The sequence below is a fragment of the Somniosus microcephalus genome, chromosome 13, assembly GCF_052327205.1.
Source record: "Somniosus microcephalus isolate GS21.2 chromosome 13, FLI_Smic_1.0, whole genome shotgun sequence".
Taxonomy (NCBI): Eukaryota; Metazoa; Chordata; class Chondrichthyes; order Squaliformes; family Somniosidae; genus Somniosus; species Somniosus microcephalus.
In genome coordinates, this window is record NC_140999.1 from 184270267 (window position 1) to 184297152 (window position 26886).

Genomic DNA, 26886 nt, shown 5'->3' on the forward strand with positions numbered 1-26886 from the left:
CAGCATAACGCTACCCTCAACCTGTCGTTGCTAGCGGCAGGCGGTAAGGCAGGGGGCGCCGCTCAATATCCGGTCCGGGGCACTACCGGGGCGTTGCGCACTCGACTGCCGGTGCAGGAGATCATGGCGGTAGTGTCTAGCGCCGCCGCAAAATGTCTAGTTAATTTCGCGAGCGGCGCAAATATCGCCGCGCCCGGGCGCTAGTTGCTTTGCGCCCCATTAGCGCCCTCTTAAGGCACTAACGGGAGGCGCAAACAACTGAATTTTTCCCCCAAGGAGTTGAGGTGCTGCGAGCTGCACGACCGCACGACGGTCTGGAGGTCCCGCGCAGGCCGCCCACCGGCTTTTACACGGGAGAAACTGCACACGCGCAGAAATTTGAAATGGGCCGCACACGGAATATAAAAAAATGACAGGGAACGATGGTGCTGTGTAATTTCTCCACCACTAAAGGAGCCTTATCCAGTGACCACAATACCCCAACCCAGGCTACTTCCCAATACCACGCACTGACCCCACTGACATCTCTTGATTTGTGAGAAGACTGATTCACTGGCTTAAAAACTGATTTCCTTGTGTAAAAATAATGAGAAACACTTTTGAATCTTGGCAGGTACGTTGGTATTTAGATTGAATAATGACAAATTGGTCAACAAATCGTGAAAACCATTAGTCGCAGAAAAGCCCCTTGCTTGTGTTAACATCGGGGTAGACACTGGGTGACCGGTTTTCTGGCTGCGTCTGTTCCCCAGACATTAGAGAATTCCAGAGCCATTATTTCCAGATTAGTTAAAAGATTCGTTCAACCAAAGATGCTACATCTAAAATCGGTTGGAACAATAATCCTGCCGTGTTTAAATCAACTAGACTTAACCTAGTTGATCGAAAACCTGACACTGACTTCATAGAATCGTGGAACAGCACAGCACAGAAGGAGGCCATTCGGCCCATCGAGTCTGCGCCGGCTCTTTCGAAGAGCAAGCCAGTCAGTCCCACTCCTCCCCGGCTCTTTCCCCATTTCCCAGCCATTTCTTCTCCTTCCAGTATTTATCCAATTCCCTTTTGAAGGCTACTATTGAATCTGTATCCACTGCCCTATCAGGCAGGGCATTCCAGATCCTACCCACTCGTTGAGCAAAAAAGCTTTTCCTCACGTCGCCTCTGGTATTTTTGCCAATCACCTTAAATCTGGGCCCTCTGGTTATCGACCCTTTCCCCCATTGGAAACAGTTTCTCTTGATTTACTCTAAATAGGGTCGACAAGAGGATAATCTATGTCAAGCCTTGCCTGGCAATACATTAGAGTCTACTGATGACCAATGGATTGTCAATGTGTCCAGTGGATCTAGAAGCATCTAGTGAAGCACATGCAAGGTTAGCATTGACGTTCTGCTCCAACATACAAACAGATATGACGCAAGAAAACTACTAGGCACTTGGTCTAAGCGTTAAACAAAGCTTTAATCAACTGTTTTACAACATGGAGGTCTAGTTGTGTCCTTCACTAGTTCCGGTTAAGAATGTCCTGCGCAAGCTGGGCCCGTGCCCGAGTAGTTATAGTCTCCCTGGACAGTGCCACCTGTAGGCCGCTCAGTATTATTTCATAAGTCTTTCTTTCATGAATGACTGATTCATGTCAAGATGTACTAGTTATACCTCCATATAACATTTCAGCTGGGTTAGATATAAGGTAGCGGTAGCCTTAGCATGGTGGTTCTGTTACTGGACTTGTAATGCAGAGGCCTGGACTAATGATCGGAGTAGACGGGAGTTCAAAATCCCACCACGGCAGCTGGGGAATTTAAATTCAGTTAATTAAATAAATCTGGAATAAAAAGCTAACACCAGTAATGGAAACTACCAGATTGTCATAAAAACCCATCTGGTTCATCGATGGCCTTCAGCAGAAGGAAATCTGACCCGGTCTGGCCTACATGTGACTCCAGACCCACAGTTGACTCTTAACTTGCTCTCTAAAAATGGCCTAGCAAGTTGTGCCAAACCAATACAACAAAGTCACTGTGGGAGCACCTTCACCACACGGACTGCAGCGGTTCGAGAAGGCGGCTCACCACCACCTTCTCAAGGGGCAGTTAGGGATGGGCAATAAATGCTGGCCTTGCTGTGAATGAGTAACAAAAAAAGCCCTCTCTAACACAATAAATAGGACAAAAGCTTATTTTGTTTGCACTGCAGTAATATGCAACCATGTCCCATTTTGAGATGCAAAGTGCATTTTGGCACAATACAATTTAAACTGTTGTTGCTGGAAATGGAGCATTTCCCCCAATCTCTGCAGCCAGGGTCAGGGTCAAGCACTCCAGGCCTGGAGCAGCACAGCCTCGAAGCAGAGTAGGGCTCCCTCACCTCTGCTTCCAACAGCGCGCCTCAGTCCCCATCTCAGAATGGGACTCTGCTGCCCCAATGTGACGTTTCTCAATTTGCAACCTCCATTATCCTCCTGGCCTCTGAGCAGTTTTGTAGTATTTTGTTCTAAATTAGGGGCAATGGTTTTTTTGCTACCCACTAGGAATTGGGCTCAGGCCACTTGTCTCATTTCTAATTGGACCTCGACAGCCAGCACAGAGGGAAGATTTGGGTGTAGAAACTGGTATGTGTTGCACCCGTTTTTCAGGCATAAAACAGGCACAAAGCCTACCAATTTAGCAGTGGGATGGCCTGTGCCCAATCTGTACAGGCATTGTTCCCACTGCTAAATTTGTAGGGACAATTTTTGAAGTGGCCACAACAGGCATTCTGGGCACCCACAGGCATTGGACCCTTTGAATGTGTTAATGAGCGGGCCTAACTCCCGCCGAAAGACCCTTTCCAGAAACGGGGCTGCCATGGGCAGAACAAATCCTTTTCACTTTTAACCTGGAGCCAGGGAGGAGCAGGAGCGCTCCTCCCGGTCCCACAGTACACCTGCGATCCCCACACCCCCACCACTCTGCTTCGCTCTCCTTCCCCGCCCCACCACTCCCAAGAGACCTACTTGAGGGCCACTGAAGTGCGAACTGCCTGTGAAGGCGCGACAGGTGATGGCAGCTCACCGGGAATAGTTCAGGCTGGCTTCAGGCCTCTCTGTTCGGGCGTGCATTGCTTGCACAGCGCCAGGATCAGAAGGAGGACTACTCTAGGTTCAAGATGGATGCTCAGAGTTCCAACCAAGAGCAAAGGAAGTTGCAAGGAGATATTGACAAGCTGGGTAAAATGGGCAAAAAAGTGGCAGATGGAAATTAATGTCAGCATGTGTGAGGTGGTCCATTTTGGTTTTTAAAAAAAGCAACAATTATATTCCGAAGGGGAGAAGGTTGGGCAATGTGGAGAAAAAAAAGGGATTTGGAGGTTCAGGGTCACTAGACATTGATAGCAGCATCTCAAGTGGAGAAGGCCATAAAATAAGCGAATGGCAAACTGGGTTTTATGGCAAGAGGTACAGAATATAAAAGGCAAGATCTAATTGTGAATCTATATAAGACCACACTTGGAGTACTGTGTACAGTTTTGGGCTCCACACTATAGGAAGCAATAGAGAGGGTACAGCGCAGGTTGCCACCTGGTATGAGGGAATGCAAATACAGAGAAAGACTCAACAAACTGGAGCTACTTTGGTTTGAACAGAGGAGATCAGGGGGTGATTTGATAGAGGCATTTAAAATCATGAAGGGTAGATAGAACCAGGCGATTTCAGTGGTTTCAGAGTCTAGAAGAGGTGGGCCTTGATGTAAGGTGACATTTAAGGAATTTAGGAGAGAGAGAGAAAGAGAATTCTTTTTACGCAGGGGGTTCTGAGGCTGCGGAATGGACTACCGGAATTAGTGATCCAAGCAGAGCGCGTGTCAACATTTAAGAGCAGGTTAGACAGACGGTTGAAGGAAGGGGGAGTAAAGAGAGATCGGATTAGAACTGCGTGGAGGGGAAATTGAACGGAACGGCCTGTTTGCGTGCTGCAGTTTCTATAATTCCACGCCTTAATGGAACAATCGCAAAAAGCAGGGGAACAAATCCAGATTTCAGTCATCAAATTCCACCGGTCAAGTTAACATTTCAACCCGAGTCCAACACAGGTGCTTCTCCCCCACAGGGCAGCTGTCTTTCATTCTGCCAGCGCAATTCACACTTCATCTAGAGCCATCCTTTGTTTCTGAACCTGTCCCATTACCATCTCCTCTCGCCTTGAATATCTCTTACTGTCTATTAACCTCTTCCGCCTTCTATCCTATCACAGACCTTCCATTTTGTTCTTTCCTCCCCTCCCCCCTTTCCCAGCTTCTTCACCTGCTTAAAAATCTGTTCCATTTCTGACTTTTTTCCAGTTCTGATGAAACGTTAACTCTGTTTCTCTCTCCACAGATGCTGCCTGGCCTGCCGAGTTTCTCCAGCATTTTCTGTTTTTATTTCAGATTTCCAGCATCTGCAGTATTTTCTTTTTGTACAGGTGCTTCATTTTTGTTAGGCAAGGGTATTAAAGGCGTTACGGAACCAAGGTGGGGAAATGGAGTTAAGATACAGGTCAGCCACAATCTGATTGACCGGCGGAACAGGCTGGAGAGGGGCTGAATGGCCAACTCCTACATTCCTATCACTTCTTTCCCCTCTGCGCACCACCACCACCCCCCCCCCCAACCACCTTCCCCAAACGAGATGGTACTCACCACCAGCGCCAGAACAAGGCTACGCACTCGCTCCCCGATCTCCGGCGAGATGTCGTTGCCGAACTGTTGCAGGGTGGTGAGGAAGCGTTTCAGCTTGCTGAGCTGGCGGGCGCCGCAGGTGGCGGGCAGCTGTTGGCTGGCGAGCGAGGACGAAGGGCCGTTGCTGAACCGCTGCGGCGGAGACGGCACGCCGTTCAGGGCTGGCGGAGAGTGGTCGACGCCATTGGGCACTGCAACAAGGGGGAAGAAAACACACACACACAATCTTGTTAAGAGGCGCGAAGAAGACAGTCATTTCTATTTTCCAGAAATGCGAGGTTATACATATCAGGAAAGGATGAACAGGCTGGGTCTCTTTGCTCTTGAAAAGAGAAGGCTGAGGGGTGACCTAATAGAGGTCTTTAAAATTATGAAAGGTTTTGATAAGAGTGGATACAGAGAGAGTGTTTCCACTTGTGGGGAAGAGCATAACTAGAGGCCCTCAATATAAGATAGTCACCAACTTCTTTACCCAGAGGGTGGTGAGAATGTGGAACTCGCTACCACAGGGAGTGGGTGAAGCGAATAGTATAGATGCATTTAAGGGGAGGCTGGAGAAGCATTTGAGGGAGAAGGGAATAGAGGGTTATGCTGATAGAGTTAGATGAAGAAAGACGGGAGGAGGCTCGAGTGGAGCATAAATGCTGGCATGGACTGGTTGGGCCGAATGGCCTGTTTCTTTGCTGTATATCCGATGTAATCCTATTTGGGCTTTTAACTTCTAACCTTTTTCTTAAAAAAAAGGGACAGCACACCAGGCTCCCCTGATGTCTCAGTGGGTAAAAGAAAGAACTTGCATTGATCTAGCACCTTTCACCACCTCAGAGGAATGGAAGGTCCCAGCACGGTCGATCTGGTCCCCTCCTGTAAACATACTGGCCACCTTTTAGACCAGGTCGAGAACCATTTGTGTGGCACCTTAATTTGGGAGGAAGAGAGCTGGCTGTGTACTTGGAGTCTCACCCCTAAAATAGCTGGAATATTGCATTCAATTCTGGGCACCACACTTTAGGATGGATGTCAAGGCCTTGGAGAGGGTGCAGAAAAGATTTACTAGAATGGTACCAGGATTGAGGGACTTCAGTTATGTGGAGAAGCTGGGGTTGTTCTCCTTAGAGCAGAGAAGGTTGAGAGAGGATTTGATAGAGGTGTTTAAAATCATGAATGGTTTTCAGAGAGTAAATAAGGAGAAACTGTTTCCAGTGGGTCGGTAACCAGAGGACACAGGTTTAAGGTGATTGGAGATGAGGAAACATCTTTTTACGCAGCGAGTTGTTGTGATCTGGAATGCACTGCCTGAAAGGGCGGTGGAAGCAGATTCAATGGCAGCATTCAAAAGAGAATTGGATAAACACTTGAAGGGGAAAGATTTGAAGGGCTATGGGGAAGGGGCGGGGGAGTGGGACTAGTTGGACAGCTCTACCAAAGTGCTGGCAAAGGCACGATGGGCCGAATGGCCTCCTTCTGTGCCGTATCGTTCTATAACAATCGGTCTATCTGCCCCTTGGGCTAGGGAAGGGGGAAAAATATTAGCCAGGGTTCCCACAATTCTCCTGTGGGGACCAGCACCTTGTAGACAATGGGTCTGAGGATACGAGCAGGACCACAGATCTTGCCTGCTCCCAGTCACCGACGAGCCTTCCGGCCGAGATGAAGGAAAGATAATTTCAGGGATCCAGAAGTTAAGTTATGAGAGAGAAGAACTTTTGTTTCCTTTTTAAAAGAGGATATTTTGAGGGGACTGATTGAAGTTTAAGATTATTTGAAGTAGTTAAAATTGATCCAAGCAAATTGTTCACAACGAGAAATGGCTCAAATACAAAAACGGTGAAGTTAAAATTAGAAAATTAGGAGTGAGAATTCACATTTTCACTCGGGTTGCCAACCCTTCAGGATTGGCCTGGAGTCTCCAGGAAGTGAAGATTAATCTCCAGGGCACTGCAGCCAGCAACACCCGGGGGGAAAATCATAGCGGACAATAAAAGAATTTGTATGTGGTTTTCATTTTCTTTGAGCACTTTATTAGTTGTAAAAATATTGGGGAAAGGGAAAATTGGCTGTTTGACTGACAGTCAAGAATCATCCAATCGCGTAACAAAGAGTCTGTTCACTTTACACTTGGTGTGGGGGGGGGGTGCGGGGTGGTTGGAGGCGAGAGATCACGTGATGAAACTTCCAGGAATACGTCCATCCGCAGTTTGCAAACCCCCGAGATTTCACCCAGGGGATAGCGGAGGTTGTTGAATAAGTTACCATGGAAGGTCTTTGAAATGGACAGCTTAAACGGGTGCAGAGACAATTCATGCATTTCTGGGGGAGAGAAAGGATTGCGGGATGTGACGAGAAGGTGGGAGGTGGAATTGATCTATGAAAATCCACAGGCTCGTTGGGCCTAATGGCATTTTCCTAAGGATTCTTGCACTCCGGTGAAGAGCAATGACTTGGGTGAGGCAATGGAGGGCCACCATCACCGTGGAACTAAAGCACAAGTCAGCAACACAGAAACGGAGGGGAGGAAACTGGAAGAAGAAAATCTGTTTACAGATCATTTGCAACTTCTCCTTAACTAGGATAAGGTATACCTGGGAGTGAATGTTGAATCAGGTGGATTTTGCCAGATTAGGTGTTAAATGTTGCCCTTTAGAGAGACAATTCAATGTCATGTGTTTTACACAAAGTGCGCGGATTACCAATGTAACAACGGAAAATATGCAACAATTCCCAGAAAAAGCCTTCAAGTAACGTTACCAACACGTTGGACGTCACAAATGAAACCTACTTGATGTAGGGGTAAAGGAGGTCGGCCGTGGTCCCCCTTGGTTCCCCGAGGGTGGTGGAGGCATGGTCGGTGGGGTGGACCTGGATTGTGCCTTCACATCCACTGGTGATCCGGGCATTGTGGCACGTTTCTTCTCTCCGGTGACTGTTTTAAAAAAAAAAAACACAACGACAAAGAGTTTTTCCCTTAGAAGGTCACTCCAAGACTCCCAACATTTGAAAAGACCACAGAAAAATTCAAAATAACAACAGAAAATGCTGGAAAAACTTAGCAGGCCAGGCAACATCCGTGGAGAGAGAAACATAGTTAACGTTTCAGGTCGAAGACCCTTCGTCAGGACTGAGAAAAAAAAAGCAGGAAATGAAACAGATTAAAAGGCAAGTTTGGGGGCTGGGAAATGGGGGAGGGGATGAAAGAACAAAAGGGAAGGTCTGAGAGGTGAAGAGACATTAAGAGATATTCAAGGTGAGACGAGATGGTAATAGGACAGGTAAAGAGACAAAGGATGGCTCTAGATGAAGTGTGAAAGGCGCTGGCAGAGTGAGAGACAGCTGCCATGTGGGAGAGAGAAAAAGGAAAAGGCACAAACCAAAGGTGTGGATAAAAAATATATAAAAATATAATAGGGGCCGAGGTTATGATCTGAAATTGTTGACCTCGATATTGAGTCCGGAAGGCTGTAAAGTGCCTAAACGGAAGATGAGGTGCTGTTCCTCGCGCTTACACTGCGCTTCCATGGAACAATGCAAGAGGCCGCAGACGGTGAGGTCTGAGTGGGAATGGAGCGGTGAATTAAAATGACAAGGCGACCGGAAGCTCGGGGTCCCCCTTACGGACTGAACGGAGGTGTTCCGCAAAGCGGTCACCCAATCTGCGTTTGGTCTCCCCAAACATTCGAGATCAGTTTGGCTCATCCCAGTTATTATATATATTTTGGGGGGGGATTTAATTTCACTGCACCTGTAGGCGCTAACTCTAGCTGAACTATAGTTCGGCGGTCCCAGGTTCACTCCGATACTTCACCCAAGCGGCCAAGACCACATCTTGAGTATTGTGTGCAGTTTTGGTCGCCTTATCTGAGGAAGGATGTTCTTGCCATGGAAGGAGTGCAGCGAAGATTCGCCAGGCTGATACCTGGGATGGCAGGAATAACGTTTGAGGAGAGATTGGGTCGATTGGGCTTGTACTCGTTGGAGTTTAGAAGAATGAGAGGGGATCTCATTGAAACTTATAAAATTCTGGCAGGACTGAACAGACTAGATGCAGGAAGGATGTTCCCGATGGTCAGGGAGTCCAGAACCAGGGGTCACAGTCTAAAGATAAGGGGTAAGCCATTTAGGACAGAGATGAGGAGGAATTTCTTTACCCAGAGAGTGGTGAACGTGTGGAATTCTCTACCACAGAACGCAGTAGAGGCCAATTCATTAAATATATTCAAGAAGGAGTTAGATATATTTCTTAAGGCTAAAGGGATCAAGGGATATGGGGAGAAAGCAGGGACCGGGTACTGAGTTTGGATGATCAGCCATGATCTCATTAAATGGCGGAGCAGGCTCGAGGGGCCGAATGGCCTACTCCTGCTCCTATCTTCTATGTTTCTATGTTTCTATTATTCATGCGTGGGCCTGGAGTGACTTCAGGAAGCATCAGAGTTGACCTGACCCGGTCGTCGCCCGGCATCCGCACAACGCCCTGCTCCGCGTTGCGGGATAGCGATCAGGAGCAGCGGCCCTGGATGACGGGCCCCTTTCTGGGAGGCCGGGGCCCACGGTTACGGCCCCTTGCTGCTTTCCCAACTGAGATGAGCTCAATCAGCACAGATCATAAGATTGCACTTGGGGCTTTCCGGAGCTCTACGGCTCAGACAAAAACAAAGCAGCTGGATTATGTGCCGAAAGCCCCGCTCCAGGGACTTTGAGCTCAACATCTAGGCCGATGCTCCAGTGCAGTGCCGAGGGGGCGCTGCACTGTCAGAGATGCCATCTTTCGAATGAGACGTCAAACCCAGGGCCCCGTCAGCCCTGTTAGGTGGATATAAAAGACCCCGGCATGGACCTATTGGGCTCAATGTCCTGCTTCAGTGCTGTAAATAGTATGCAATAATACGAACACAAAAGCAAAATACTGCGGATGCTGGAAATCTGAAATTTAAAAAAAAAAAGGTGCTGGAAACACTCAGCAGGTCAGGCAGCATCTGCGGAGAGAGAAACAGAGTTAACGGCCCAGAAATTAGGTTCGGGGGCTTGCCGCGCGTGCAAGCCCCCGATGTGCACTTACCCGGCGCGCCAACAGCTGAAGCCTGGGCCTGCTTGGAATTCCTGTCACTGGCCCGGTTCAGCTGTCGGCGTGCTGTGCTTACCTGATCCAGCGGCGTAGTTAGTGCGATGTGCCAGCTGGGATCAGGTGAGCACTGGGCAGCCAATCAGGGGAGGGAAAACTTCATTCATGAGTTTGATAGTAAGAACTGTCAAACTCATGAAAACTACGGGCACCCAAAACACTACTTAAACTTTAAATAAAATTTTAAAAAACATCCCACTAATTAAATGAACTATAAATAACTTTAAAAAACTATTTTAAACAATTAATCAAATTTTTGAAAAAAATAATTTTTTAAGAAATCGGGTCTAAAAATAAACTTACCTTACTGTAAAGTCCTTAAAAACAATAAAGCTGTGGAAAAAATGTTATAATTTTAAATAATAGACCACTTACCTTAAAGAATCAAGTCCTTGCGTCTCCTTTTTTCATTTCTAAAAAGTTGAGGCCCTTACACACGGGCAAACCTGTCAAAAAGAAGTTCAACGCGTGCACGCAGAGTCCTGCGCTCACGCGTTGGACCTCTGAACCCCTTGGAGAAAATGCGGGTTTCCCACGCATGCGCTGTGCATGCTGAAATCCAGCACTTCCAACGGGCCCACGCGTGAGTACCCCGTCCGTACTCGCGCGTTGGGACTGGAATTACTGGGCCAATGTTTCAGGTCGATGACCTTTCAGGAGGGGGTTACAGAGATAGGGAGGGCCGAGGCCATGGAGGGATTTGAACACAAGGATGAGAATTTTAAAATCAAGGCATTGCTGGACCAGCAGGAGGAGGAGGATATTATGTCCGTGTATAATTGAGACACGGACTGCAGGAGTTGATTATAACAAGTCTTTACTGAATGGAGACAACCTGGAAACTGAAAACTACAGAAGCCTGCTAGGGCCTTTTATACAGGGGTGGTCACTGCCAGTACTGCAGTCTGAGACCAGTTATTCCCTTAAAGGTACATACACAACAGAGGAGGAGGAGAGAGGGGAGAAGAAGCGATGAAAGGAGAGAAGAGTGGAGAGGAGAGAAAGAGAAGAGAGGAGTGGAAGAGAGGAAAGGGAAGGGAATTGGAGAAGAGAAGCAAGGAGAGGGGAAAAGAGGATAGGAGAGAGGAGAGAGAAGGAGGAAAAAGGCTGGAATTGTGTGCCTGCCTGGAGTGTGATGTGCCATGCTTTGTGATCAAGCTGTTTGTAATCCTGAGATTAAGAAATAATTAGTTCCAGACAAATTTGTTCTGAAGAGGTTTTTTTTAACAGATCACCACAAATATTTTTCTCGTAATAAACACTTCCTGTACTGGGAAATAGCCACACAGAATTGTGTAGCAAGCATAGACTATCCCTCCCTTCCCGCAAACACGCAATTTGTTTTCCCCTTCTTGAAGGCAAGGATTTATCCCGAGATACGATTCCACAGACAACAGTGGCCCACTGCTGCCACGTACAACTGGCCACGTGACATGTGTGACTCCAGATAACAAGTCGGCTTACGGTCCAACAGGGGCTAGGGTTCGATGAAGTAGGGCGGGAGGAGGCTCATGTGGAGCATAAACACCGGCATGGATCAACTGGGCCGAATGGCCCGTTTCTATGCTGTACATTCTATGTAGTTAGGCTATCCCACCATCTCAGTCCAGTCCTTCCTCTTACAGTATCATTCATTATCTCTAGTAGTGTCAGCAATGGCTCAGTGGGCAGCACTCTCGCCTCTGAGTCAGAAGGGTTGTGGGTTCATAGTCCTCACTCCAGATACTTGCGCACAATAATCTAGGCTGACACTCCAGTGCAGTGCTGAGGGAGTGCTGCACAGTCAGAGGTGCCATCTTTTGGATGAGATGTTAAACCGCGGCCCCGTCTGCTCTCTCAGGTGGACGTAAGAGATCCCATGGCACTATTTCAAAGAAGAGCAGGGGAGTTCTCCCCGGTGTCCTGGCGTCAATATTTATCCCTCAAATCAACATCACTAAGACAGATTATCTGGTCATCATCACATTGCTGTTTGTGGGAGCTTGCTGTGCGCAAATTGGCTGCCACGTTTCCTACATTACAACAGTGACTACACTTCAAAAAGTACTTTGGCTGTAAAGCACTTTGGGACGTCCTGAGGTCGTGAAAGGCGCTATATAAATGCAAGTCTTTCTTTTAACAATACAAGACAAGGCACTGACACAAGTGAGCACTTTATTCCGCAATCTGAATTTTTAATATATTATTTTTGTTCCTGTCTGGCCAACACTGGTTCGGAGCAGGTTAGTACAGGAGATCAAACGGTTACAAGACAGGTAAATAAATTGTAAGCAAGTCGTTACGCGTTCCAAATTTATTAAATTAAGAGGACTGGGGTTCCCTATGATACAGAAAACAAACCACGATTAGAGACTCTTATGCTATTAAGTGGGAGGTACTGCGCCACTAAGGTTTGGAAACGGTGGGTAGGCGGAGTGAGAGCCCTAATAATTTCCCTGCTGACACACACACACACACACGTGGAAACACACGCGCGCGGAAACACACACGCACGGAAACACACGCGCGCACAGAAACACACACGCGCGGACACACACACACGCACGGACACACACACACGCACGGACACACACACACGCACGGACACACACACACGCACGGACACACACACACGCACGGACACACACACACGCACGGACACACACACACGCACACACAGACACACACACACACACACACACACACACAGAAAGTGGACCGGGATTTAAAACTGGGACCCTTGGCCCACCTTGCACAGTTACGTATTGTGTTTGTCAGCTGACATGGGGGGGGGGGGTGGATTTCCTAGCATGGAGTCTGAGCAGGGTTATAGAATCACTGGACTGGACAGACTAGATGCAGAGAGGATGTTCCTGATGGCAGGGGAGTCCAGAACCAGGGGTCACAGTCTAAGGATAAGGGGTAAGCCATTTAGGACAGAGATGAGGAGGAATTTCTTCCCCCAGAGAGTGGTGAACCTGTGGAATTCTCTACCACACAAGGCAGTTGAGGCCAATTCATTAAATATATTCAAGAAGGAGTTGGATATATTTCTTAAGGCTAAAGGGATCAAGGGATATGGGGAGAAAGCAGGGACCGGGTACTGAATTTGGATGATCAGCCATGATCTCATTAAATGGTGAAGCAGGCTCAAGGGGCCGAATGGCCCACTCCTGCTCCTATCATCTATGTTTCTATAGAACCTTACAGCACAGAAGGCGGCCATTTGGCTCATTGTGCCTGTGCCGGCTCTTTGAAAGAGCAGTCGTGCTCAGTCCCACGTCCCCGTTTTTTGTCCGTAACCCTGTGGGTTCCTCGTCCTCCAGAACCCGTCCGACTCCCTTTTAAAATTATTCATGGAATCAGCTTCCACCACCTTTTCAGGTCGAGCGTTCCAGATCCCCACAACTCGCAGAGTGGAAAAAATTCTCCTCATCTCCCCTCTCGATCTTTTGCCAATGATTTTGAATCTGATCACCTCTGGTTATTGACCCACTCTGCTTCTGCTCTTTCTGTAAGGGTCTTCCGCATTGACAGCTAGGGTGAGAAATGTAAACGAGCAAACTCCAGCTCCTCCCGGCCCACAAGGAAGCCAGAACATGTTAAAACCCACCTAACCTTGGGTCTCTTCTGCGCCCATGATTCCCCTCCCGCTCCGCCTCTTTCAGCAGGTCAGGCCTGATGGGGAAGCCCTCACTGCTCCCTCATCCCCACCCCGCCCCACTCAGTTCGGGTCTCCATGGTCTGCATATTTAAAGTCGGACCCCGTCAACTCCTCCGGGTGGCCTGCTCAAAAGAGCAGGTTAATATCCGGGCCCGTCAAGAAGGGAGCGGGGGATAAGTAGTGACCCTCATTTTAACTGGCCACCCCCTCCCTCCACCCCAGTGGGAATAATGCGTAGGAGGGGGTTAAAATGTGAAAATTCTACTTCCCGGCTCCAACCCGCCACTTTCCCGGCCGTTTACATTTTTTATTGTCCCATATCAGACCATTGACGAGGCTCCCGCAAGAGGCAGGCGGGGGCCTGGTTAACACGTGGCCTGGTGGCATCTTCGGCACCGCGACATAGAATTAACTAAACATCCCGCGCTGTCGGCTGGCCAAAGGTCTCTGTTTAGAACTCCCTGTGGGCCAGGAGGAGCAGAAGTACTCCCTCCCCACAGGCCCCGCAGGGGAGTCCTTGGGCATCCCCAGACTGGCCTCCCTCCACCCCCCGATTGCGCAGGAACCTCTGATCTTCTGCAAAGCACTCCTTCCACTGACTGCCTGGGACCATTCCCACGGGTCGCGGGCTGTGGCCTCCTGTTGCTAAATTCCTGCTCCTGCCCACCGGTCAAGGCAGTCAAGCTGGTTAGGTGTCAAGTGGGAGTCAGCGATGTTACTTAAATGAGGCCCTGCCCTCAAGAAGATCAGCAGAGCCTCCATGTCCTCAGTCTTGCCGGGGTTCTTTACCCACTACCGGGTTTGCCCCGGACCCTATCATGCCCTCCCTTCATATCGAGGCCATATAGCGTCCCTTTCCTGTCATTCAGTCTTCTATTACCGCCAGAAACTTGAGCTCATCCCAAAACTCTGCTGCACGTGTCCTAACTCACACCCAGTCCTGTTCAACCATCACCCCTGTGCTCGCTAACCGACATTGGCTCCCATAGAAACATAGAAGATAGGAGCAGGAGTTGACCATTCGGCCCCTCGAGCCTGTTCCGCCATTTAATGAGATCATGGCTGATCATCCAAATTCAGTACCCTGTCCCTGCTTTCTCCCCATATCCCTTGATCCCTTTAGCTGTAAGAAATATATCTAACTCCTTCTTGAATATATTTAATAAGTTGGCCTCAACTGCCTTCTGTGGTAGAGAATTCCACAGGTTTACCACTCTCTAGGTGAAGAAATTCCTCCTCATCTCTGTCCTAAATGGCTTACCCCTTATCTTTAGACTGTGACCCCTGGTTCTGGACTCCCCCGCCATTGGGAACATCCTTCCTGCATCTAGTCTGTCTAGTCCTGTTAGAATTTTATAAGTTTCAATGAGATCCCCTCTCATTCTTCTAAACTCCAGCGAATATAAGCCTAATCGACCCAATCTCTCCTCATACGTCATTCCTGCCATCCCAGGTGTCAGTCTGGCAACTCCTCGATTTTAAAATTCTCATCCTAGTTTTCAAATCCTTCCATGGCCCTTGCCCCTCCCGATCTCTAATCTCCTCCAGCCCTAAGCACCCACCCCCCCCACCCAAAGATCTCTGCGCTCCTCCAACTCTGGCCTCCCGCGCATCCCCGATTTTAATCGCTCCACCATTGGCGGCCGTGCCTTCAGCTGCCTGGGTCCTAAGCTCTGGAATTCCCTCCCTAAACCTCTCCGCCTCTCTACCTCTCTCTCCTCCTTTAAGACGCTCCTTAAAACCTACCTCTTTGACCAAGCTTTTGTCGTAAAATCTCATGCGGCTCGGCGTCAAATAAAGTTTGGCAACGCTCCTGTGAAGCGCCTTGGGACGTTTTACTACGTTAAAGGTGCTATATAAATACAAGTTGTTGTTGTTGTTAGCTGCTCATTCACCAACAATTGTTTTTAAACTGCAGAACACGGGTCGAGTGAGGTGCGCGAACCGAGGAGGTTAATCTATTGCGGAACTGTACGGCCTGTCTCTTCAAACTTTCACATTTGAAAATATTAGTATAATGAGCTTATCCATCTTTAATGTACACCAGCTGCTGCCAACTGAAATAAGGACAATCGTTTTTTTTTTTTCCCTGAGCCACAGAACAAGAATATTGAAAATTTAGTTAATGCAGTTTAAATTTCTCTGGCGGGTTGTACGGGGTCTCTGAGGCCATTCCGGTGATGGATGACAGCAATCTGCGAGGGACTCATTACTTATTCCGCTTGTGGGCAACGCGTGTGGAAAACGTGTGGAATTAGTTCAGGGACTCCCCCGTCACAACCATCTCCTCCTGACTGACGGCAGCTCAGCGTCAATCTTTTACCATATCGCAGAATCAAAAAATCGATTAAAAAAAGAGATTCCTCCTCTGGCTCTTAATTAGAAGGCCCGGTACACATCCCCCAAACAGAACCAGGGAGAATGGGGGGGGGCGGGGGTGGCGGGGGCATTTTTCTGTTTTTGCTCATCAAGGTGAGAGGCGTTTAGTGTTGAATAAAACTCTTTCCATTTTGGGTACTACCGGTATATTGGTGTAGTGGTTATGTCATTAGATTAGCAATCCTAGAGACCTGGCCAAATAATCCGATGAAAGCACGTTCAAATCCCATCATCGCAGTTTGAGAATTTGAATTCAGTTTAAAGAATCTGGTAATAAAAAGCTGGCATCAGTAAAAGTGGCCGTGAAGCTTGTCGTAAAAACCTGTCCCTTTTGGGGGGGGGGGGGGCAAGGAAATTTGCCGTTCCTACCCGGTCTGGGCCTATGTGTGACTCCAGTCTCACACCAGGCTTGGGCTGATAAGTGGCAGGTAACATTCGCACCACAGAAGTGCCAGGCAATGACTATCTCCAACAAGCGAGAGTCTAACCACCGCCCCTTGACATTCAACGGCATTACCATCGCCAAATCCCCCACCATCAACATCCTGGGGGTCACCATTGACCAGAAACTTAACTGGACCAGCCACATAAATACTGTGGCAACAAGAGCAGGTCAGAGGCTGGGTATTCTGCGGAGAGTGTCTCACCTCCTGACTCCCCAAAGCCTTTCCACCATCTACAAGGCACAAGTCAGGAGAGTGATGGAATACTGTCCACTTGCCTGGATGAGTGCAGCTCCAACAACTGTCAAGAAGCTCGACACCATCCAGGACAAAGCAGCCCGCTTGATTGGCACCCCATCCACCACCTTAAACATTCAGTTCCCCCACCACCGGTGTACTGTGGCTGCAGTGTGTACCATCTAGAAGATGCACTGCAGCAACCCGCCAAGGCTTCTTCGGCAGCACCTCCCAAACCCACGGCCTCTACCACCTAGAAGGACAAGGGCAGCAGGCACATGGGAACACCACCACCTCCAAGTTCCCCTCCAAGTCACACACCATCCTGACTTAAAAATATATTGGCTGTTCCTTAATCGTTGCTGGGTCAAAATCCTGGAACTCCCTCCCTAACAGCACTGTGGAAGCACCTTCACCACACGGACTGCAGCGGTTCAAGGAGGCGGCTCACCACCACCTTCTCAAGGGCCATTAGGGATGGGCAGTAAATGCTGGCCTTGCCAGCGACGCCCACATCCCGAGATTAAATTTTATTTTAAAAAACTCTCGAGAGCATCAAGTACTTCCAGGTCGGGTTTAAAGTGAGGTTGGACGCACAGATGAGTGATAACCTCTCTCTGCTCTGCCCGAATACATTGCCACAGCCCCAATCTCAGAAGACTCTCCCCACCCACTCCACCAATTGCACCAGTGTGACAATTTTCCGTTTCCCACCCACTCGGAATGAGATCATCAATAAGTGCCACCTTAACGCGCATTTCCTCTTCAAAGGCGTAAACATGATCAGGCAAAATCCATGGGGTGGGGGAGGTAAGCTAACAAAGGGAGATCATATTGGATCTCTGCAGAGTTCGAATAGTATTGGACCTAGTAACCCAGAGGTCATGTGGTCCTATCCCACCATTACAAGTTGTGAAACCGAATTCAATAAATCTGGTCATTTGTGGACTGGCAACAGATATTTTTTTAAATGATTACAAAGGTTGCCGGATTGTCGTAACAACCCTACCCGTTCACTCAATGTCCTTCAGGGAAGGGAACCTGGCACCTCTTCCCGATCTGGCCTACGTGTGTCTCCAACCCCACACTCCATGGTTGACTCTTAAATGCCCTCAGGGCAAATGAGGAATGGGAGATAAATCCTTAATTGCCTGCATCACTCACATCCCAAGAACCAAGAGATAAAAAAACACCTCCTGGCAGTGAGAGTGCGAGTGCGAGAGTGCCTGTGCGAGAGTGAGAGTGCCTGTGCGAGAGTGAGAGTGCCTGTGCGCGAGTGAGAGTGCCTGTGCGCCTGTGCGAGTGCGAGCGCGCCTGTGCGAGAGTGCCTGTGCGAGTGCGAGTGCCTGTGCGAGAGTGAGAGTGCCTGTGCGAGTGCGAGCGCGCCTGTGCGAGTGCGAGAGTGCCTGTGCGAGTGCGAGAGTGAGCTCTGGCGGTAGAAAAGTGGACACACAAATAGACCAAATCCTAACCATTAGTGACATCCCAAACTCACCTGTAATGTAACTCTTAGCTGGGTCGCTAGTTGGCATGGTGATGGACTGTTTGCACGGGCAAGGGATAAAGAAAGATGATTACTAACTCGGCCAACCTTCTGCCCCACTCAAGGGCACCTCTGGCCAAACCAACACCATCATCAACATGAAGGAGCCTGTGGCTGGGAGAAATCAGCTAGGATCCCCGCTCCCGATAGGTAACTAGTGACTCTTGCTGGAAAAAAAGTGTATATGTGTTGTGATTGGGTAAGGGCAAAAGAATTGGCTTTAATGTGTTGTACTTACGCACTCACTCACTCAAACACACGCACGCGCACTCACAGGCACGTACGCACACACTCACGCACACACTCGCTCTCACAGGCATGCGCTCACACGCACACACTCACACACTCGCTCTCACAGGCATGCGCTCACACTCGTCCTCACAGGCATGCGCTCACACGCACACACTCACTCTCACAGGCACGCACTCACACGCACACACTCGCTCTCACACAGGCAAACGCTCACACGCACACTCGCTCTTGCGCTCACACTCACTCTCCCACGGGCACGCGCTCACGCACACACTCGCGCTCACACGGGCACATGCTCACACACGGATATGAGATCACACTCACACGGGCACGCGCTCACACTCGCTCTCACACGGGCACGCGCTCACACTCGCTCTCACACGGGCACACGCTCACACTCGCTCTCACATGGGCACACGCTCACACTCGCTCTCACACAGGCACACGCTCACACTCACATGGGCACATGCTCACACTCGCTCTCACATGGGCACACGCTCACACGCACACACTCGCTCTCGCGCTCACACTCCCACGGGCACGCGCTCACACTCGCTCTCACAGGCACGCGCTCACGCACACACTCGCGCTCACACAGGCACACGCTCACACTCGCTCTCACACGGGCACGTGCTCACACTCGCTCTCACACGGGCACACGCTCACACTCACTCACACGGGCACGTGCACACACTCGCTCTCACACAGGCACGCGCTCACACGCACTCACTCGCTCTCACACGGGCACGCGCTCACACGCACACACTCGCTCTCACACGGGCACGTGCTCACACATGCACGCCCTCTCACACACGCCCTCTCGCGCCACCCTCTCGCGCACGCACGCACAAAATGCAGCTACGAGAAGCAATGGCCCGAGAAATCAATGTCCAAAAACTAATCTGCGCTGGTTGTCTATAATCCCTTCCACACAATTGAATCTAAACCCCCAGAGGGAGTTTCAACTCCTGCACCACAGAGAGAAGCAGCAGGCATCTTAATCACCAGAGCCAGCTGTGACCGCGGCATTCCAACTGCTGGCTTTCTCAGAATTTCTTCACTATTTCATTACCGGCAGACAGTCCGTATCATTCAACCGTCCAACCCACATCAGTGCTGGGCACCTCACTCTGCCCTCTCGTCTCTTGCCCCCGCACCACCCAAAAATTTTTTATTTTGAGACATCGTGACTGGAGTAAGTGAGCATTTGTAGCAATTAAAAAGATTAGATCAATCAAAGCCCACATGCAAAATAAAAACATATTTCCAGGAATGTTTTCCACCTGGGTTTTCTGGTTATTCCGTTATTGTGAAAAAGAAAGAAAGACATGCATTTATATAGCGCCTTTCGCGGCCACCGGACGTCTCAAAGTGCTTTACAGCCAATTAAATACTTTTGAAGCGTAGTCACTGTCGTAATGTGGGATATGCGGCAGCCAATTTGCGCACAGCAAGCTCCCACAAACAGCAATGTGATAATGACCAGATAATCCGTTTTTGTTATGTTGATTGAGGGATAAATATTGGCCGGGACACCGGGGAGAACTCCCCTGCTCTTCTTCAAAATAGTGGCCATGGGATCTTTTACGTCCACCTGAGAGCAGACGGGGCCTCAGTTTATCGTCTCATCCGAAAGACGGCACCTCCAACAGTGCAGCACTCCCTCAGCACTGCACTGGAGTGTCAGCCTAGATGTAGGTGCTCAAGTCCCTGGAGTGGGACTTGAACCCACAACCTTCTGACTCAGAGGCGAGGGTGCTACCCACTGAGCCACAACTGTGTGGCGTTATGCCGCGCGGACAGGCCCCAGATTTGATTCTTGAGCTATGCGGAGTTGGCTGATCTCGACAAGGAGGCACTTGGGGACGCCACAACAGGCCTCAGCACCTCTGGGCCAGGGAAGCGCTGGGAATATCAGCTGGGGTTGATCCTGCTCCTGACCGCTGTCTCATGGCTTCTGCTATAACAAGCATGTGCGTGGCTGTCAAGCTCAGAAGAGGATTTGGCTCGGCTGCGATGCTCTCCATGGTTGACTAGCCTGGGCTCACACAGTTGGGTGAGATCCCAGATGGCTGCTGGTGTCCATTAAACTGCCTTCAGGGGTTGGGTGGCAGAAAATGAGAGGGGGGGGGGGGGAAACTCACCAATGAGGCCTAAATATGGGCTTCTTCAAGTATATCTATAATGTACGGTGGCGGTAATTTTAAACGTCTTCTCTCCCGCGCGTGCTATAGGGGAGATGTTGCAGCCCTGATCTTACGATCCACGCACACTACACTGAGGAAGCTCAGCCTTGTAAAGGTACACAGGATATACGGCACAGAAACAGGCCATTCGGCCCAACCAGTCCATGCGGTGTTTATGCTCCACTTGCGCCTCCTCCAGTCTTTCCTCATCTAAATCCATCAGCATAACCCTCTATTCCCTTCTCCCTCATGTGTTTGTCTAGCCTCCCCTTAAATACATCTATACTATTCGCCTCAACCACTCCCTGTGGCAGCGAGTTCCACATTCTCACCACACTCTGGGTAAAGAAGTTTCTTCTGAATTCCCTATTTGATTTCTTGGTGACTATCTTATATTGAGGGCCTCTAGTTTACCCCATAAGTGTTAAACTATGAGGACAGGCTGCATAGACTGGGCTTGTATTCCCTGGAGTATAGAAGATTAAGGGATGATCAAATTGAGGAGTTTAAGATGATCAAAGGAGTTGATGGAGAGAAACTAATTCCTCTGGTGGGGGGCGGTGAGTCCAGAAGGGGGCATAACCTTAAAATTAGAGCTAGGCCGTCCAGCGGTGATGTCAGGAATCACTTCTTCACACAAAGGGTAGTGGAAATCTAGAACTCTCGGCCCCCAAAAAGCTGTTGAGGCCAGGGGGTCATTTGAAACATTCTCCCCGTGTTTGCGTGGGTTTCCTCCGGGTGCTCCGGTTTCCTCCCACAGTCCAAAGATGTGCGGGTTAGGTTGATTGACTATGATAAATTGACCCTCAGTGTTAGGGGGATTAAATACATGGGGTTACAGGGATAGGGTGGGATATGTGTTGGTGTAGGGGTTACAGGGATCGGGTGGGATATGTGTCGGTGCAGGCTCGATGGGCCGAAATGGCCTCTATCTGCACTGTGGGATTTCTGTGATTCTGTGATTCTGAAAACCAAGATCGACAGATTTTTGTTAGGCAAGGTTACGGAACCAAGGTGGATCGATGGAGTGAAGATACAGATCAGCCGTGATCTAATTGAATGGCTGGAACAGGCTCGAGGGGCTGAACGGCCTATTCGTCGCACTTTTAAAATCTATTTAAATGCACATTTTACTGCGTCAAAGGCGCTATACAAATGCAAGTTGTTGTTGTTGTTGTCTGTAGAACAATGTTACGAATTTTCCGACTGGTTCAGATTTACCAGGAAATCAAAAAAAAAACGCTCGTGCCACAGCCTCTCAGACTTCGACCCGATCCCATGACTCACAACCAACTTTGCCGCAAGAGGTTCACCCTTAATTAAATAGGTTTCGGTGTTGCCGCGCCAACTACGTGCTGGGACAGTCTACACACTTGGGAGTCTGTAGGGGCTAGAAATTGGACCCCGTTGAGTTAGTTTTTTTTGGGCGATAAACCGGGTCAAAAACGTTCTTCTTCGTGGGGTTATGTCCTGCGCCCCAAGAGCGCCTGAAATAAGACCGGCCCCATATTAGGTTGGACGATATTCAAGCATTCCTCGCGGCCGCCTAAAGCAAGCAATAGGCCCCTTGAATATGCTAATGAGAGGCCTAGTGCCTGTTTGAGGACCTTTCCAGTTTTTTTTAGTTCCCAATGCGGCCTAACCAGCATTCTGACCTTAAAAGGGACTGTTGGAGGCTGCCGTCAAAAAGGTAAGTATATTTTTTTGAAATTTTACTTTATGCGGAGCCGGTGGGGATGGGGAGCAGGAGTGCTTCTGCCGGCTCCACAACACTACTGTCGGCCACAGCCGGACCGTGCTCAGCTCATCCCACCCCGCCCAGGACATGCCCCACCACCCCCCCACCCGGGACCTGTCGAGGGACACTTTCAAAAGATTGAGTAAACCAGGCCTGTATTCTCTTAAAGTCAGAAGAATGAGAGGGGATCTCATTTGAAGCATACAAAATTATTACAGTGCTCGATAGGGTGGATACTGGAAGAGTGTTTCCCTTGGCTGGGGAGTCTAGAACCAGGGGCCGCAGCCTCAGGATAAAGGGTCGGCCATTCAGGACTGAGATGAGAAGAAATTTCTTCACAGAGGGTGGTGAATCTTTGGAATTCTCTACCCCAGGGGGCTGTGGAGGCTCAGTAATTGGGTATATTCAAAACAGAAGTCGATAGATTTCTGACTAGCAAGGGCATCAAGGGATATGGCGATAGGGCCGGTGAATGGAGTCGAGGCAGAAGATCAGCCATGATCTCATTGAATGGCGGAGCAGGCTCGAAGGGCCGAATGGCCGACTCCTGCTCCTATTTCTTATGTTCAGCAAGGCAACCAACCCAAACTGATCTCCAAACCAGGTTGCTGCCCAATTGGTGTTCGCAACTCGCCGGAAATATGCCAGATTAGGGCCCCAAGGTTTAATTTGGGACGAGCCTCTGGCGCAGGCCTCGGAGCGCGCCGCCTACGCTACGCCCGAAAACCGGCCCGAATGAATTTCCAGCCCACGAAGTATTCCAAAAATGGCAGTTTCTAACGACCGAGAGCGCGGGTAAAATTGCCGACTGGTAGAAAGGCTTGCTGCCAATTGTTCAAGCAAGAGCTCCAGCGTCAAATCACTGGGAGTTTTGAAGAGTCGAGTTATCGGACGTGGCCGCTTTAAGCCAGGGGAAGAGAACTGGAGGTGGGGATAATGGAATTAAGCCATTAGGATGTGACCACTGTAGAAATGTGGGAGCTAATTCCAGGTTGCAGCCCACAGACACACAGAGATAAGTTTTTTTTTTTTGCAAACGATTAACTAAATATACTCAATGAAAGCAGAACGATGAAGGAGAAGAAATAATAAGGTGCATGCATATCCGAGAGGTCGTTGCAGGTCAGACTTGAATCCGTATGAATGCAAGGCAAAAATTACTCTGCTTGGCTGAGCTTTTCCAGATGACAGTCAAGATGAAATACGGCCCATTAAACCATTCACACTTTAACCGGTTCCAAATTATGAAATGCTTCATTATTTATACAGCAGTTTCTGCAAGGAGTGGTTAGTGGGCAAATGGTGACAGACAGGCACTGAATGAACAAGGTGATGCTCGCATCAAGTTTATCCATGAAGTGAAAAACATTCTGCCTGAATTGGGAGATATAGGTGGAAAAGTCAGGGCTACTTAATGAGGGAAAATGAGAAAAAGGGTGCTTTGACGTTAGAGGATATACGGCACAGAAACAGGCCATTCGGCCCAACCAGTCTATGCCAGCGTTTATTCTCCACTCGACCCTCCTCCCGTCTTTCCTCATCTAACTCTACCAGCATAACCCTCTATTCCCTTCTCCCTCTTATGCTTGTCCAGCCTCCCCTTAAATGCATCTATACTATTCACTTCACCCACTCCCTGTGGTAGCGAGTTCCACATTCTCACCACTCTCTGGGTAAAGAAGTTTCTTCTGAATTCCCTATTGGATTTCTTGGTGACTATCTTATATTGATGGCCTCTAGTTATGCTCTTCCCCACAAGTGGAAACATTCTCTCTGTATCCACTCTATCAAAACCTTTCATAATTTTAAAGACCTCTATTAGGTCACCCCTCAGCCTTCTCTTTTCAAGAGAGGAAAAAAAGAGACCCAGAAGTATATACAAAATGTAAAATACTATTCTAAATCGGCAGACATGATGGCGCTAATGCGTACTTTTAAAAATAAATTCTCAAGGAACAATTTTACTGTCTGAAAAGCATTGGCTTCCTCGCTGGGATATCATTTCACGAGCAGCACTTGTTGCCCATGACTTCAGGCAAGCCGCCATTATTCATGCAAGAGCCTCAGCGGCGACTATCGGCAAGTGAAGGCTGAGGGGTTGACCTAATAGAGGTCTTAAAAACCACGCCAGGGTCTGAATAGTATCGGAAGTCTTACTCCAATTAAATAGGGCCTTGGTGAGACCACACCTGGAGTACCGTGTACAATGTTGGTCTCCTTACCTAAGGAAGGATATGCTTGCCATAGAGGGAGTGCAACGAAGGTTCACGAGATTGATTCCTGGGATGGCGGGACTGTCGTATGAGAAGAGATTGAGTAAACTAGGCCTGTATTCTCTTGAATTCAGAAGAATGAGAGGGGATCTCATTGAAACATACAAAATTATTACAGGGCTTGATAGGGTGGATGCTGGGAGAATGTTTCCCTTGGCTGGGGAGTCTAAAACCAGGGGCCACAGCCTCAGGATAAAGGGTAGGCCATTCAGGACTGAGATGAGAAGAAATTTCTTCACACAGAGGGTGGTGAATCTTTGGAATTCTCTACCCCAGAGGGCTGTGGAGGTTCAGTCATTGGGTATATTCAAAACAGAAGTCGATAGATTTCTGACTAGTGAGGGCATCAAGGGATATGGCGATAGGGCCGGTGAATGGAGTTGAGGCAGAAGATCAGCCATGATCTCATTGAATGGCGGAACAGGCTCGAAGGGCCGAATGGCCGACTCCTGCTCCCATTTCTTATGTTCTTCTGTTCTTGAATCCGGACGAGGCCCTCGCCAGCCTGCGGCGGGGCGTCTCATGCGCCTCCCAAATCCCCGGACTTAAAATGGTGGCCGGCGGGAGCGTGGACCCGACAGGGAGGTAATCAGCTCTGCGTTACTAGTCCAGTACAATAACCACCGCACTACCATAGCCTATAGCACTTACAGAATTACACAGCACAAGAGGCCATTCGGCCCATCACGCTCTCCAATTAATCCCACTCTCCCGCTCTTTCCCCATAGCCCTGCAAATGTTTCCTTTTAAGAATTTATCCAATTCCCTTTTGAAAGTCACTATTGATTTTACTTCCACCAGCATTTCAGTCAATGCATTCCAGATCACAAGAAGTCGCTGTGTAAAACAATTTCTCCTCATCTCCCCACTGGCTTTTTAGCCAATCACCTTAAATCTGTGTCCTTTGGTTACCGACCCTCCTGCCAGTGATAACAGTTTCTCCCTATCTACTCGTCAAAACCCCTCTCAATTTTGAACACCTCTGTTAAATCTCCCCTTAACCTTCTCTGCTCCAAGGAGAACAATCCCAGCTTCTCCAGTCTCTCCACATAACTGATGTCCCTCAGCCTTGGGGGGGAAAAATTCAGTATCGCCCCGTTTGGAGCGCCATTATCGGCCGTGCGCAAAGTTTAGCGCCTGGCGCTAATTATCGCTTCCGACAGCAAACTTGGCTTTTATCGCCCTGGAGGTGATTGGAGCGTTAAATCAGGCGCTTCACACCTGTCTTAAGGCGCAAAGGCCGAGGAGCGAGGCGCTACCTCAGAGCGCTGGCGAAGCAAGGAAGGGCAAATCAAAATAACCCTGCAAAGTGCTGCTCAGTACTCAAAACTCCTTCACACAGCGTTGAATCTCTCCAGAAGTCTCTCTCTCTCTCAGAATGCGTGGTGCAAACATGTCACCGACAAAAAAAGGCAGGAAGCGGTCGCCTTTAAATAGCGCTCCCCCAGTCCCTTTCTGAGAGCATAACGCTCCCCTCAACCTGTCGTTGCTAGCGGCAGGCGGCGCCACTCAATATCCGGTCCGGGGCGCTAACAGGGCGTTGTGCACTCGACTGACGTCACAATCTGCCGGCACAGGAGATCGTGGCGGTAGTGTTTAGCGCCGCCGCAAAATGTCTAGTTAATTTCGCGAGCGGCGCAAACATCGCCGCGCCTGGGCGCTAGTTGCTTTGCGCCCCATTAGCGCCCTCTTAAGGCGCTAACGGGAGGCGCAAACAACTGAAGTTTTCTCCCTTGGTCTTTATAGCTCATATACAGTGGGGTAAATTTCCACCTTTGGATCGCTTGCCTGTTGTAAAACGCGCTGGGATTTTAATCCATGGAATGCAGACCAGGTATTTCCTACAATGGGAGTCCGATCCACTCTGCCAGATTACTGTCCAGACATCACCTGTGCTCGCTGACCTACATTGGCTCCCTCGATTTTAAAATTCTCATCCTTGTTTTCAAATCCCTCCATGGCCTCGCCCCTCCCTATCTCTGTAACCTCCTCCGGCCCCACAACCCCCCACCCCCGTGATCTCTGCGTTCCTCCAATTGTGGCAACTTGCGCATCCCTGATTTTAATCGCTTGACCATTGGTGGCCGTGCCTGCAGCTGCCTAGGGCCTAATCTCTGGAATTCCCTCCCTAAACCTCTCCATCTCTCTCTCTCTCTCCTCTTTTAATTCGTTCCTTAAAATCTATCTCTTGGACCAAGCTTTTGGTTACCTTTCCTAATATCTCCTTCTTTGGCTCGGTGTTAATTTTTTTTGTTTGAAAATCACTCCTTGGGGCGTTTTACTACGTTAAAGAAGCTATATAAATGCAAGCTACTGTTGAAGATGAAAATTTACCCCAGTGGCTTTACTCTGAGCCACTTGGGATGCGTGCAAGCT

The 26886-nt window shown here is 49.1% G+C and overlaps 1 protein-coding gene across 1 annotated transcript in view; it reads right to left on the minus strand.

Annotated features, from left to right (window-relative positions):
* Positions 1-8072, minus strand: part of LOC147108864 (protein CBFA2T1-like) — a 55297-nt gene extending 47225 nt beyond the window's left edge. The window contains exons 1-2 of the mRNA XM_086005783.1: positions 7477-8072; positions 4659-4888 (exon numbers count right to left, since the gene is read on the minus strand). Of these exons, the coding sequence (XP_085861909.1) occupies positions 4659-4888; positions 7477-7780 (534 nt within the window). The 5' untranslated portion in view covers positions 7781-8072. The remainder of the gene's footprint in view (positions 1-4658; positions 4889-7476) is intronic.
* Between the last annotated feature and the right edge of the window lie 18814 nt (positions 8073-26886).